The sequence below is a fragment of the Merops nubicus genome, unplaced genomic scaffold, assembly GCF_000691845.1.
Source record: "Merops nubicus isolate BGI_N331 unplaced genomic scaffold, ASM69184v1 scaffold47662, whole genome shotgun sequence".
Lineage (NCBI taxonomy): Eukaryota > Metazoa > Chordata > Aves > Coraciiformes > Meropidae > Merops > Merops nubicus.
Window position 1 is genome coordinate 5659 of NW_008592480.1, and position 16117 is coordinate 21775.

The window sequence follows — 16117 nt, forward strand, 5'->3', positions numbered from 1 at the left end:
TGAAAGGGAGAAAGGTCTGAAGGACTTTGAGATGCAAATATAACTCTAGAAAGCATGTAAACAACTCCTCTCTGGGAAGAACAGGAACACTGACACACACCCAATTGAAACGAGAACCCCACAGACAGTTTCAAGAATATATTCTTCTGATACAAGAGGTATTTGCAGAATTAGACTCCCTGAAAGTTGGAAGTGCAACCCACGGCGGGGAAGGGGGCGGGCAGGGGCCAGTTTTGATCTGTGGAGAAGGAGGGCTGCTGTAAAACTGTGCACTGATAGAAACCTGACAGTGTAGCTCATCAGGAATAGCCCCAAACATGTGACAGCATCTGTGGTAGGAGGGTAGGGGGATGAGTATCCCCTGTTTTTTTTTGTGTGCTGGCAGATTGAGCAAGTAAGATTAATTTTAAATAATTTTCCTATCAAATGCAATTTAGGCGTGCATAGAGAGCAGCTTTTGTGAGAACAGTGTGCAGAACCTCACTTAACCAGCTGAGATCCAGAAATCTCACAGCTTCACGTCGGACTCCATGTGGACCGTGGAGTGTAGAGGGACCTCAAAGAGCTGGGTAGGAACTTCACAATGTATATGTTTATTACTCGAACTCCAAAACACATAGGGAATAAAAAGAAGAATCAATATATTCTGACTTCAGAAGGAAAGAAAGAATCACACCCCACACCAACAGGCAGACAGCACAGCGTTGCGTTTCACCAGCAGTCCCCTGGCTAATGGACTTGTTTTGGGCATAAAAACTGTTTCATTTTATTTGGTGTCACAAGGAGTTAGCTCAACTGGAATAGCAGAGTAATTAATATTACCCAAAGAGGGGCATCAAAGGTAAGTGAAGGAGGTGATGGAAGCATGCAGAGGGCAGACTGGTAAAGCCTAAGGCCCCCGTCCTGCAGGTCCCTCTGTGCAAGCAGGTTCCTGAGCTCCCACAGGTCACCACTCCCAGGGACCTGCACAAAGTCACCTGCAGGACTGGGAAATCATTGTGCTTCTCAGCTCACTAGAAAGGACTCTTTTCCCTGCTCCTGCTTTGAGTGGCACGCAGGGAGCAGGCTGTTCTATTCCCTGCTGCAAAAGCACAGTGTAGGGGGGAAAAATCCTGAAAAACATTGTGCAGCACCATTGGTTCAGTCCAGAGGGCAGCTGGGACACTCAATTGCCTTTGGTGGCTTCGGAAAGTTTCACCAGCTTGGAAACAAATATTGCCTAGGTAACATCCTCACAGTGGTTGGTAGTTCAAAGAGGCTGAAACACCATCTCATTACTCTTATTAAACCAATTAACAATTCATCTCTCCTGATCCCTTCCATACACGCACACAAAAACCCCCCAAACATTTAAAAAAAAAAAAAAAATCAGAATAAAATAAATAAATAAATAAAGGCATTCCCCAAACATTTATTTTGCTCCTCTCTCTCTCTCTCTCTCTCTCTCTCTCTCAGATCAGACCAGCTTAGAGATACCAACTCCACCTACCTTCACAAATTCAGCTAGCGTACGGAGTGACACCAAACTGCTTTAGACCTGAACTGTGACACTCTCCTGGTCACTCGTCTGCTTCTGGAAACCTGTCCTGAGAGCTGGTGATGTCCAAACCCTCACTCCAGCTCCCACGGAGCTGTAACGCATCGGCTAGATGGAAAAGAAGTGTATCCAAAGCCCACAATGGCACGTTAAAGGTTGAAGAAAGCATTGGTAAAGGAGAATAAAACTACAGCAGTTGTTCAGCCTACTCTAACTAAATGTTGAGCCACTGCAGAACTCCTCCTCCAGCCCGACACAAAGTGGCTTTGTGCCACCCCCTCGCCAAGACATTCGTTTGTGGTACGTTACTGGCACTTTATGTCAGTCTCATATGGTAGATACATGCACATTTGTCTGTGTGTTTACATACAAAAGGTCTGATAACAGTAAAACGTCGTTCAGAGAGATATAAAAAACCCAAGGAGTTGCATTAGCCAAAAAAAGTGTTTTGTGAGAAACGACAATAAAAATGATATAACCACAGCTTTTCTTTTCTTTAAAATTAGATAAATACCCAAAGCTATGATTTCACTTGGGGCCTCTGTACCTTGACAGGGAGTCCAATGGAGTATATCTGAAGGCACTTAATATCCTCTACTCAGCTGTAAGATGGTTGCACAGGGAGCTGGGGAGCTTGGGATGTGATTTGGGGCATGGAGGAGAGAGATGGATGAAAACAAGCCCTGAAGAGCCGTGATCCACACAGCACCAGGCGCTGAAATGAAAACAAACGTACAACCCAGGTGTTGAGAAGGTCTCTCTTGAAAAAGAAAACTGCCAACTGCAAATGTCTTTGTGTTTCTATTGACAGAGCACTTCATGCAACTCTGACAGTGCATCATACACTCTTAGAGATATTTAGCTTTGTCAGTTCATTGACCTCCTCAGTTCCCGCTTCCTCACCGTCAGCCTTCTCCGCGGCTTGGCCAAACCTGCACCTCTCCTCTGCTCTCACCGCCTCCGCCTGGAGCTTCTTGGCGGGGGGAAGGATGTCCTTGGTTTCTGAGTTCTCTGGGCCGTGGGCTACCTTGTCAGAATTCTGTACAGAAGGCACCAGGTTGGCGATCTCGTCCGTTGGAGACCGCCCGATGCTGCCATCCACTTGAACCCGAATGTCTGGAGATATAGACAACTGGTGATGCGGCACGATCCCGTTGTCCATGCATTTTGGGTAAAGGTAGGTCTTCATCTGCCCTTTCCCCTTCACATTGACCGTCCCCCTGTAGTCAAAGTCATACCCCATCTTGCTGAGGATGCGGTAGCTCTCCTCACTCACCTGGATGCGGCACTCGACGCCGGTGGTGTCCATCCTGCTGGCGATGTTCACAGTGTCACCCCAGATGTCATACAGCAGCTTGGTGGTGCCGATGACCCCGGCGGTGAGGGGGCCGTGGTTAAAGCCGATCCGAAGCTTGAAATTAAACCACAGCATGTTGTTGTTGAAGTCGTCCACCACGCGCATCATTTCTTTGGCAAATTCAAAAAGGGTCTGCAGGTGTCCGTGGGGATGGTGGTTGTCCTGACACTGGGAGGTGTTCAGCCCCGAGGCCGCCATGTAGGTCGCCCCGATGGTTTTGATCTTCTCGATGCTGCTGTAGTGAGGTTTGCTCAGCAGCTCGTCGAAATCCCCGATCAGTTCGTTCAGGACTCTGTAGCACTCTTTGCCTCCCTCGTAGTTCTCTTCGTAGAACTCGCTGAAGTTGACGATGCTGGCAAAGATCACCCCGCCGCTGTCGTGGTTTTTGGAGTAGCTCTGGGAGACCTTCAGCTGCTCGGCCACGTGGTAGGGAATAATATTCCTCAGCAACCAGTCGGCTTGATCCCTCATGCTCTGAATTTTGGTGCGATGAAGGTCGGCCTCCACATCTCCGTGGTAGTGGAGACGGTAACTGACCTCAAACTCTCGGTTCAGGAACCAGACCAGGAGGAGCAGGAGGAAGGAAACCAAAATCACCTCCTGGCCGATCAGGTCCGCCGGCCTCTTCGTGTCGCTGGGCACCGAGCTGTTGCACGGACTCCTTCTGGAGCTGGAAGCAGAAGAAAGGGGAGAATGCAAAAGGTGCATTTAAAAACACAGGGTTAGCACGCTGCCATTTCTGCTCTGCAGTCAGAAATCCCCTGCTGGAAAAAGAAGTGTAGGAAGCGTGTGTTACATACTGAATTCTAAAACGTGCTCTGATAACTTCATCTAAAGAATTCATTTAATTCTTAAACTCACTAAGTCCTTCCTTAAAGGGATATCACCAGGTTCAGCAACACAGAAACTGCCCAGCCCTTACAGTGGTCCTGTTTCAAGGACTTCACCAAGGAAAGAGCATTCTATCTCAATACAGAACTAAAAGCACTACGTGTAAATACGTGCCTAAAACTGCTCAACAATGCCTGAGTGTGTGTTTAGCTGTGTGTGCACAGACAGGTCTGCAGGGGAGTGTGCATCTGTACGTTTTGTGGAATTGATCTTTTTTATTTTGTATTCCCCCCAATATTCAGAAACATCTGCTTTACACTCCCAGCACCTTTCCCTTGTCTCCTCATCAAACACCAGTCGCCTTTGCAGGTAACACAGGAAGGTTTTGGAAGGAGAGAACCCTGTACAAGATGCTTCATGGAGAACTGCATGAAAGTGCAGAACATGGAGCTCTGGGCTGACACCTTTTGTACATTACCACTGAAGCTTTTTATGGTGGAGACAGAAAGTTTCTCAAAGTGCCAAGATTTAAAAAAAAAAATCCAAACCAGGAAAAATTCATGTCTCACACAGATTGAGAGTAACATCTCAAATCCTCCTGACAATTTGTCGAGTGCCTGTGGAGCTGATGAAGCCCTGATGGAGAGTGCCTCCAGTGCCAACCCACCCTTACCGAGGAGACATCTGCAGCCTGCAGCCTCAACGTGCTGGAGAGACCAGAGACAAGGGTTTCATGCCACCCTGGAAACCAGGGCTAAACCCAGACACATTGGCATGCAGTGATTTTTGGTGACACTTCACTACAAAAATTTGGCTATAAATGATGCCAATGCTTAAGATTTGCTATCAGCAGACACAGGCTGAAGTTTTTCAAGTTAAGAGGTGAGAGCAAACATCACATCAACCCTTCTCCTTGGAAAACAAGGCAACCAGTATCTCAAGTGTCTGTATTTCTCCTATGAAGGCATGGTAGCAACAGAGATTAAAACTGTAGCAACAGCTCAAGAGAAGACTAAATTTGTTTCTGTAACACATGAAAACATTTCTAAACTCAGTCTGTTTCTTTATGTCCATGGGGGATGTGTTGCCACTTCTGGAGCAGCAGCAGGCAGTTTAGCCACTAAGCTATATTACAGACCCAGTTGCTTTTCCTGAATGTTCATTCCCAAATTTTTGATTGACAGAAAAGCGTGATGAAGGAAAAAAACCAGCACAGTTGTGAAATGGATGAAGGTGCACAGTCTCTGGAAATATTTCCATCTGATCCTGGTCCCTATTTGTATCTATCAGATTTTATCAGCATAAAGCCTACAGGAGAAAAAGTTTCCTGTAAGTAAAATATTTGCAATAAAAAGTTTACAGATTGAATTTCAGATTAAAGATAAGACCACGTAGTATGGTGGAAATTACTCCTTTTGTTTTCAAACATACTTCTCCCAAGAGAAGTGAAGGTACATTCATTTTATTGGTTTGATATTAAAAAAAAAAAAAAAGGGAAGAATGAAAGGAGGAAATTACTCCCAACTCACAGAATAGGTCCCCATAATTAGGTTCCTGTAATTGCTGGTGTGCTGCTGTACTAAGACTCCTTCCTTCTTCCCTTACAAATACTTTCTCAACAGAACCTCTGTCATGAATCTATCCATTTTTTCCCTAGCAAGACAAGTCAGAGACTTGAGGCCAAGTTATTAATGACTAGAATGGTACCAATTCCTGAAATACAACCACATTTTGCAAGTGGCAAAATATCCTCCCAGTTTGATGGGTTTATAGAACAAAATGAGAGGAGGATAAGTAAGAGAAAAGATCCTGGGACATATATCAGGCTGGAGAAGGTGAGGAATAACTCTTGGTAAAGGTGCACAAATCAGGTTCTTTCCAGACCCGTTCATTATTTTCCATGTCTTGTGGGTAGAGATCTGCTAGAGGATCTGAGCCATGACATGTTCCTCCCTGGAGAGTACGGGTTTGATCCAGGTAATCTGCCCCAACATCAAACACCCCTGCCACGGGGATTTATTTAAGTCATTAAAGGCTTTTTATTTACAGTTTATTGTACAAAATATTCCTCAAAGTACTTCAATTTCCCTTAAATGAATTAGGCAAGCACCACAAAGTTTACCTAGCAAGAAAAAATAGCTTGTGTTGAACACAAGCTCTGCTTTTTACGAGGCAACTGGTGCCTCCTATTTGCCACTCTTGAAGCCCTGGCATCCACAAGCTCTCAATCATCTCCCCCAGCACTGGCCTGACCCTGCTTCCCATCTGCCTGTGAAGTGAGTGACTCACTTGTAAGCTGACCTGATTTCATTAATAAGGTAATGGGTTAGTATCTCAAAAAAGAAGCTGCAGCATCTTTTCCAGAGCAGGCACTTCTGATCACGACGTGGCTGCCGCAGGCGTTCGTCCCACGAGCCACGCTGCCAGCCTGGAGGAGGGAGTCATTACATCTTACTCATTTAGAAATCAGCTTTCTGGATGTTGGAGCGACCAGGTTACAGGACTACAAATTGTCTTACACAGTCAGCCAGCAAAGATGACCTGAAGCTGCCCTTTAGAATGAATAGAAAAAATGCCACCACTCCATACAGGAAAAGATGATGCTCCCCTCAGATCTTTTTAAGGTCTACTTTTCATGAGGTGCTGCAGCAGAGAACTAATTTTAAAAGCCATTCAAACTGAAATCTTACACTGACAGTGTTCCTTTAACTCCAAGTGGTGAAGTGCTTCCTGGCACAGCCACCTAACTATTAACTTGGCATCTTCATGCAGGCTGTGTGTTGAATATGGAACGAGCGAGAGCTCTGGAGATAGAATCTCCTTTGGCTTGATCACAAATCAGAAAGATAATGGCTTTCCACTTATGAAGATTTTTGGAAAGCCATTTTGCTTCTGAGCCAGTAACCCGTGTTTGGATTTGGCTACCTTGTTCTATTTAGAGAGGATGCATGCCTGCTAAATCTTAAGAAAAGCAGGCAGTGATGGAACAGGGTGGATATGGGAACTCAACCTGCTGCTTTCCACGAAGAACATCAAGTGGGTGCATATAAAAAACCACCTCTTTACCATCAAGTGATCGTAGTCTTCCACCTCTAGTGGCCTGTTCCTCCTCGAGCAGTCACAAACAGAAAAAAATATACATCCTACCTGCTCTGAGGTAAGAACTGAATGAAAATGAGAAATATTTCCTGCTTAAAAGTCAAAGTTTATGGTCGTGTCTCTTTTGGCCTGAAGAACTGTTCTGTCTGAAAAATGAGGCAAATTCTCTATTTTGACTTATTGAGCACAGCACAGAAAGTCCAGAGATGAACTTTGTGCTGAGACTTCATTACTTCAGACCTCATATCTCTCTTCCCTTGCAACATTAATAATTATCTCAATTCTTGATCAAGGGAAGGGAATAACTTCATTAAAGGCATGCAAAACGAATGAGTTTGTTTGGCCCTCTCAGAAGAGAGGAAAAGCTTTTGTGCTGACTGGGGTAAGCAAGGAACCTTTTTTATTTATTTATGAATAAAATTAGAGAGAAAGGAACAGCAGAAGAGTCAAAATAAGGGAGCTTCATTTTTTCCAAATTTTGTTGCAAATTGATTTGTTGCCAAATTCTGTTGCAGATGAATGGTAGGAGCAGAACAGGATTAACTCCTATCCTCTTTTAACTTCCAGCACTTAAAACAGTTGTGTTAATTCACAAGTTTGGGCAGTGTTAGGTCAGTGGAGCCTGGTCTGTTAACAGAGATCCTGCTGGACTGATAAAACTCCTGCACTAAGGCAGAGACAGAGACCAACCAACCCGACACAACCACTGCCAACGCACCACGGGCTCCTGCGGTTCTTCCCCAGCCAAAGGGGTGACAGACAAAACACACATCTACATCTCAAAATAAAAAGTTAAAAATAAGTTTAGAGCTGTTTAATGAGCGGGATATTTTGGTCACGGCCCTTATTTGGCATTTCAGTCACAAGCCAGGATTTGGAAAGCAGGCGCAGAGCTCCACGCCTGTCTGCAGGAACATCTTTGGCATGGTTTGGTTCTTCTTCCCCATCCCACCACTATTTGCTGTGAGTTAAAGGTTATCTGATCTGTTTAGGGAAGGAAAAAAATATTTGCATGCAAACAATGCTTGCTAGCTAATTTTTTGACAGATTTCTAACACGTGATGATGTAGAAACAGTCACTGAACAGAGACTGGGTTGTCAATTATTGAAGGCACAATGAATTATTTACTAGTGATCAGCAGCTGGTCAGGAGCCTCCTAAGCTGTTGTCAGCGCTGGGCCAGACGTCTGTAATTCTGAGCAGCACAAAAGGTTCAGTGATTTCACAAATTAATCATAAACCTCTAAGGATCCAAACTCAGGCTAATCCTAAAACTCTACTCCCTGTGATCACCATGCTTTAATATTTCGTATGCTGCCTTTCCCACAAATCTCCTTCATTGTTTTAGTTTATAAAGAAATCAAGCTGCCTCTGTTCTTGTGGCTCTAACTCCCCGTGCTGGGAACTGGAATGCTGTTGTGAAAATGAAGTTATCTTTCCTGAATCAAAGCCATACAAAAAAAGAAAACCCACGGAAGAAAAACCAAACCAAACCCAGTGCTGCAGTATGCACTAACTTGTTGGTGAATACAGATCTAACCTGAAAGCATGGTTATCATCTCTCTGCACTTAAAACCCCCCTGTTTTCTAAACTACTGTAGCATTCATGTAGATGACACCTTTTAAAAAGTAATTTTGTTTTGATCCATGCTCCCAGTAAAAGCAACACACACCTGAACATGGGTTTGTTCAGATGAATTACTGAGTCACACTTTCACAGGGTCATTAGTTCAAGCACGTACAACCGTGCCCCAGGATTGCCCCCAACTTTGTAATTAGCAAACACATACTGTTCTAATACCCAAGACCAATAAAAACACTTGTAAAAATGGTGTTGCGAAACTTACAATAAACCCAGGAGTCATTCAACACTGAAATAATCAGAGTGAATCTTTAATCTGTTTTTTTTTTTATAAGGGGCTATTAATAATCCAGGAAAAGGATTTCTGTTAGTTAGTTTAAAAGGCTGGGGGCTAGTGTTTCATGTGCTCGCCACCTCTGAGTTGCTGTTCTGCCTAAGTGGGCTCAGGGGGGGCAGGCAGCACCCAGCCTGGCCCCCCCAGCACCATGCCAGCCTCACAGCCAGCTTTTCCAGCTCAGGCTCTGCAACTCTCCCCTGGCCAGCTGCAGTGGGCGGCCAGCTCCAAACGCTTTGCACTGAATGGTGCAAATCAGCCAAGGATATCACATAAATAGCTCCTGGTGCACAGATAATGCCTTAAAAATTGCTACTATTAGAATAACAGATGCTATTTTCTACAGCTCCTCCATAGCTCTATCTCCCAGAGATCAAATTTTGAAAGAAAACAGCATTACACAACTCAGTGACTGCGGCGTCGGCTCGCTGATGATTTTTGGCCATACCCAAGTCCTCTGTAAAGGAAATGACATACTCGAGGAGCTAAACAACTGGCTGAACCCATTTCTTCAATTCCCAAGTGTACTACCCTAGATGCAAAGTTTTGCTCCAGGTAATTGACTGAATGTTTCTATCCCTAAACAAAGATAGTAATTGTATATAAAAGCTTACCTAAAGTTCTGTGCCAGATCTAGATGAAATGTTTCCACGGAGCTGAAATAAAAAAAGCACTGATTTCAGAAGGAAAGTTAAAGCAATAAACAAAGCATCCTGCCAGAATTCCAGCTGGCGTTTTAAACCTTTCTATTATGCAGACTGTAGGACCAATAATTGCATTGCATGCTTGAGCAGCTTCAGACAAACTTTGTCTGAACGTGACTTATCTGCACTTTTTGCTGGGAAGAAGCAACCAGCCAGAGATGGGAACCCCTCTAAAGAGGCACTGATGGGAACACAGGCAAGGAGATGCCTGCAAGGAATAATTGCTAAATAGCCCAGTCTTACCTTGGAAACATAGAAAAGCGATTTCAGAACTCTAAAACCCAGTTATGCCTTCACCTTATCTGACCACACAATACAAAAACTTAAAAAACAACACACAAAACCCAAACCCACCCTGTAACAAAAGAAATCCCAAATAAACACAGAGCCTATTTTTGAAAATGCCATTACAGACAAGAAATAGTTCAAGCAATTTCTGTGTTTAGTCACACCATAATTTCTCTATCACGGTCAAGTATTACAACTCTCAGGATTAGTTTTGGAAAAAGAAGTGAAGAAATCTTCAGAATGGATTTGCCTGTGATCCACACAAAGCCACAATCACCACTGTGACAAAAATAATATCACAGAAATCATTTTGGGACCATTAAGATCATTGAATACAACCACATCTTACCCAGGCTAGTGACAAGAGAGGATCAAAGAAGTTATTATTAACAAAGGTTATAGGTCTCACTAGTTCAGTCTGTCTTATTTTGGTTCCTGATAAATTCTTTAAATCACCTTCTTAAATCTGTAGTTGAACAGCTCTATTACCTTAAATATTTATTTTTAAAAGATGAAATAACATATTCCATGATTCTTCGCCCGTTAATTGTCACAGCTGTTCAAACCACAGGGGAAAATATGTTAACATTAGCAAAATTTCTTAAGGTAATGTTTCTTTAACATTCACACCACCTCTTTAGCAGTCAGAAAAGGCTGATGCTGTGAACTGGTACAACAGCAAGGTCTCCACCACTCTGCTTGGGAACAGCCTTTCCCAAGAGAGTTGAAATGCAAGGAAAATAGCAAGTTTTGTGTCTTTCTTTCTGCACAGTCTTAATCCAGAGCTAATTTAGTAATCACACAGGTATGATCTAAAGGTTTGTGGATGAATAAGGAATTGGGAGTTCCAATGATGGCACCAAACCTTCCGATTGTCTTCTCTGACAAAATGTTTGTGCCACAGATGCACAGAAAGCTGCTCAAACAGCCACTCAGGGATGGCAACTGCTCTGGGACCTTCCTCAGCCTTGGGCTTGAGTGCCTGCTGTTGTGTGAAGACTTCTGATACTCCAAACACATCGTATTACTCTGTTTGAAAAGACTCTGCCATGACCCAGCACCTGGTTATGCCACACTAGCTCCAAGCAGACACGTGTGGTTTAACAAGCTGTGAGAATCCTGCTTGGGGGGGTTATGGAAGGGTGGCCAGGGGGTCAAGAACTGGCAGCAAGGGTTTGCTCTTCACTAACTCTCCCTGAAAAAGCAAAGCTGGGGCTAACTTCTCAGGTGATGGCATCAGTGTCAGAAAGGAAAAAGGCAACGGGTGGAAAGTCAGCTGCCTTACTGGGAGAGGGTCACTCAGGGGGCTGGAGGAGGGGTGATGCTGGATGCACTGGACAATGAAACCAAAGACAAATGAAAGGTGAGAAAGGGGAAGCATCCAGAGGCTAAACACTACTTCCTCCCACTGACATGAGGGAGAACTGTCCTGTGCTCCTTGCCTGAGGACTCAGGAGATGAAAAGGGAATAGTCTTTAGTCTAATAGGATCTAGAAACCATTTGTCAACTGACTCTGGAACCAGGTTATTATTTTTCCAAGGAAATTTCCAAGCCTTTCTTCCCACAACCCTCATAGCCATTCCCAAATTGCAGATGTGACTTTTATTCTCCCTGTCTTTTTTCATATAAATTAGATCAAGATTAAAAGAGACCATTGAAGCTACTTAAAGAGAGGAGTAAAACCTAAACACACAAACTCCATGTGTTTGCAAACTCTTCTTGGTTTCTTTGGGAAATTTTCATGTTTTATACCATAGGATTCTACAGGCCTCTGAAGAAGGGATAGGAACCAGAGTAATCCAGCATAGGAAGTCCCTGCAGAGTCCACACTATGGTAAGCATACCAAGGGCTATCAGATTTTTCTTTTTAAAGCACTGAGGATTGCAAGTTGCTTATAAAATTTTGACAATAGGAGTGGATGGTTGGAAGGACTCCCTTGACCCTGCTGGCAAGAAAATAGAAGGAGAATACAGCAAACAAGTTCTCCTATGGGGAAAATTGCTTATCAGAGGAAAAACTGAAAAGCCTTAAAGCCGTTGCACAGGAACTGCATTAACTCGATTCCTCTGATTACTCTCTTGCAGTGTCCTCTGGAAAGGCAGGAAAGTGAGAAAGGAAACAGGGTATTAGAATCCTGTTACAACTAAACACCTGCCTTCTACAGTGGAAAACTCCTTGAGGAAGGAGGTGGAAGACAGACACACGGTTCCTAAGCGTAAATATAAATCCAGAGGGGTGGCAGGGGAACAACTGGGCTCTCTGGCACAACTAAATGCCTCAGAAATGTCTTAATAAAATAGATTTTCCAGCCAAATGGTGAATTCTATGAGTCTGATAAGGATAAGTGTGCCCTAGAAACACATCAGTTGAGGGCAGTGTAATTTCAAAAGAGATTACAGGAAAGGGCCACTCAGACAGTGTCCTGAAATCCTTAAAAAGAAATAAAAAAAGGCAGAACTTTTCCCAAACAAAATCATTGGAGAAAGTCATGGCAGATACTAAAATCCCATATGTTAGACCTTCACTTTGCAGGAGGAGAGAAGCAAATCTGCTCATCTCAAGCTGAGTGCTGAGGTGTGATGCTCACCTGTCTGGACACAAGGAGACGTAGAGCAGAATGAGCAGCACTGCTCCTACTACGGTTGCCAACAGAGATCTCATCCAGGAGCTAAGCTGGCAGAAGTTGCAGTACTGCACAATGGTGATGAGAATGGCACAGCACATAAACATGGTGTACTGCAACAGAGAGAGAGAGGGTGAGTTAGCTTCCTCCTGCTGACCACAGCCCTTCTGCACGCCACTGCCAGAGAGAGTGAAAGATTGTGCAAAGTGAAGAAGAAGGGTCTCTTTTTGTCTGTATTACATGCACAGTATGGAATCCCTCAGTGTCTGTGCCAGAAGATTGCATCTGAAGGTGGAGGTCTTCCCTTCAAGGAGTAGGAACACTTTTAGCACTGATAGTTTGTCACAATTTTCCCTAAATGGAGTTTTGCATTACTGCGTTACACAATTGTTATCCCAGTAACTTTCAACAGCTTCAGCTTACCTGTGCAAAAAGCTCAGTGCCTCTTCTTATTAAAAAAAAAAAAGAAAAAGAAAGAAAAAAAGGTAAAGAGGCCTGGTAACCTCCTCTCAGCTGCTGGGGTTAGACTCTGTTTTAAACTGAGTGTCACAATTCCACTGTGTTGAAAATGGGGAACATACTCACCCTCAGAGACTTCACCCTGCTGCCTACTTTTACAAACACTTCTTGAGGACACTATCAGCAACAGATGAATTCAAAGAAGATAAACTCTGGTTTGGTAACAAAAGGCAGGTATCAGTTGCTGCCAACTGATGCTTGGTAACACCACCACTTGTGCCAATTGGAAAGGGCAATTTTAGATTTTCTGTTCCAAATGCCCTACTTCAAAAACCCTTTCCCTTTCCAAATCTTTACTGGATAAAGAGAGGGAAGTGCAGGACAGATATATTGCCCACAACATCTTCATTTCCTCAAGATACAACCTTACAGTGGTCAAAATTCTCAAGCTGATGTACAAATTTGGGTTTTATCAAGAATATTCATGACCATCCAAGCTAAAAGAGACTCCACCACTGCCTTCTGGAGTTCTGTTCCAGCTACACACTGCATTTTACAGTATCAAATGATCATTCTCTCTCATTTTACATTCCCTTTACAGCTCAAGTGCAGAGACTGCAGATTACCAATACTGTAGCATAACAAATAAGCATGTGATTCAGAAGTAGACACAGTGGATGGGAAAGAAAACTTACATAATTTACCATTTATAAACCACGAGCAGAGTTGTTGTTTTTTTAAATGACTCAAAAATGGGTAAAAGGAATTTCAGAAGCGTCCATAAAACCCCTATAATTTAAACTTACTTTTTTCCCCCCATTTCAGGTCTCCTAAAGTGGCAGAGCACTGGTTCTCACTCCAAGTGATGCCCCAGCCTATAGAGGGTCAGTACGTGCTGTGTTTTACTATGTACACATGGCTTTGGAAAGTTTTTTTTGTTGTTGTTCATTGCTGTTTTTGTTAATTTCGATTTTAATTATTTTATATCCAGGGAGGGTATAAAATGTTATGATTAAAAAAAAACTTTGCAAAACCATGTCATAGTAAAATATGACACTTACCTGACCCTCTATAGCTTAACTCCACTTCCTAGAGCTCCGTGACTGTGGAAACACTGAGCACAAGACGAGTTGGGACATCTCTTGGAGAGTGAGCCAACAACCCCACGACTCTGGAGGACCTGCAAGAGGAAAGAAAGCAAAGTTCATTCTCAGATTGGTGCTGAACACCAGCACCTCACTGCTGCTGCCTGAGCCACGCAGATTATTCACAACAACCTGATTGGAACAGGTATTGAGAATTCACTAAAAAAAATGGTTCTGGCCAATGTTATTTTTAAACGTTTGGAGAGATGATCAAGGATGGTGATGAATGGGATGATATAAAAACCAATGGACAGATTTGAAAGTATTCAACTCCCTTCAGCATGAGGAGTTGTCCTACAATTAGTTTACTGGTAGTCATGAGGGAAGAAGACCATCATTAGACTGGAAAAAAAATAATAAAAAATTTTCAAGCTCAAAATCCTTCACTAATATTGACAAAAGGCAAAGGCTGCAGAATGATTTTAAACATGGGATGTGAAAGAGTATGGAATACACTCTTCTGGGACTTCCTAAATCAGGAAGGACCAAAAAACATCTGGTCTACACGTTCCCCTGGAACAAACACTTCCCAACACCCAGTAATAAACTGTGACAGGAGGAATGACGAGGATCTGTCGTTACCTAAGCCCAGGGCCCTGAAACAGCAAGAGATCTGTGAAACAGAATTCCCTCAAGATCCTGGAGAGGAAGGATCTGTGCTACCTAAGAGAGATCTGCAGAGAAACAAACTTTCACCTCTGGTTCCAGCCCATTTTATTCACAGGCAGTTTTTAAGCACTGATTTTATGCTACAGTTAGCCTCTCAGTTACATTATTCTTCCCTCTCTTCAATATTTTAACCCCTTGTTCCCTCCTTCCGAGTGTTTTTCTTAAAGGAGAGACTAAATCCCCCCTGGACCCTTTTGTGGCTGGCTAAATATGCCCATTTCTTCCTGTCCCTTTTCAGAGGACAGCTATTGCATTCCTTTAGCCATTCCTGCAGCCCCCCCAGGGTGATCACTTCTATGTACTGAGAGCTCTCTCCTTTGAGTTCCTCCATCTAACTCTGCAGAGAAAAACCATCCCCTGCCAATACTGTTCTCACTGTTGAGATCCACTTGGGCACATGCAGTTTTTCAGTGTACACAGCATCTCTGACTACAAACTCTACATCAAACCCAGAAGGAGTGAAATGGGAAGCCTCAGATGCACACCCTGTATTAGGTAGAATAAACACCTGCAGAAGTGCTTGGTCTAAGGAAACCAGTAGGTATGTAGACAGGCATTTATAGATATCCCTCTGCTCTTTTGTGTGAGTTTTCAAATAAGCAAGTGACTTTGCATAACAAAGTAAGCATTTCATCACACACAAAGCCCTATCCCTCCCAGGGATCTGTGTCAGACAGATGTAAAGCAGGAGGGAGGTGAAGGGAGCCGGCAGGCAAGCAACAAGCATCCTCAGATCCAAAACATCAGATTGTGAAATGGAGTTCGACAACTTACATGTATATTTGTTTCAAAATCAGAGGTGAAGTGTGAAAAAACTGCAAGAGCTGGGAGAGAAACCAGGATTGCACCGAAAAAATGTCGAGGCAGCCAGCCAGATATCACCTCCAGGAGACGCTTGGTGCAAGTCATCACCTCCTCCAGGAAGAACGCCATTCTGGAAGAGATGCAATCACAGAGGTGTTAGCTCCAGCACATCACTTCAGCCAACGTAACCCCAGAGCCTTCCCTTGGACTGCACGAGCAAGCCCAGTGTGTTACACACCACAGCACCCCTGGGTTAGCTCAGGAAATGACCCAGCTTTGCTGGGAGGTCGCTGGTGGTTTGCTCCAGCAAGGGGAGTCAGCAAACACAGGGAGAGCAGTGGGATGGTGGCCTTTGAGAAAACAAATCAGAATCCCTCTTTCACCTGTGTGGATGGTAAGTGGAGGGAAGACATTCATAAATACTCAGCCTTACAGCAGGTGGGGAGAGGGGAAGCTTTTACAAGCTAAAAAAGACAGAATAACAGCAGCACCATTTGAAAGACAGGGCTGTGTACCCTGCTAGAGCTCCATCACCCGGAGACCGCGCAAATCACATCGCACCGCAACCCAAACCAGTCCTCCCAGTTACAGCCAGCCCGAGAAGCTCCTGTCTGCAGCCAGACTCCACTCCCTCTCATTAGGGCTGGGGAGGAGGAGTGTGGGCTGAGAGCTGGCAGCCGAGC

The 16117-nt window shown here is 43.9% G+C and overlaps 1 protein-coding gene across 1 annotated transcript; it reads right to left on the bottom strand.

Annotated features, from left to right (window-relative positions):
- Nucleotides 1–2319: 2319 nt before the first annotated feature.
- On the bottom strand, nt 2320–15569 carry LOC103768011 (adenylate cyclase type 9; the record flags this gene model as incomplete). Its single annotated transcript, XM_008935144.1, has 4 exons — nt 2320–3564; nt 9355–9396; nt 12322–12470; nt 15405–15569. Coding segments are annotated over 4 exons (1545 nt in total), but the record flags the coding sequence as incomplete, so codon positions are not given.
- Nucleotides 15570–16117: the final 548 nt, after the last annotated feature.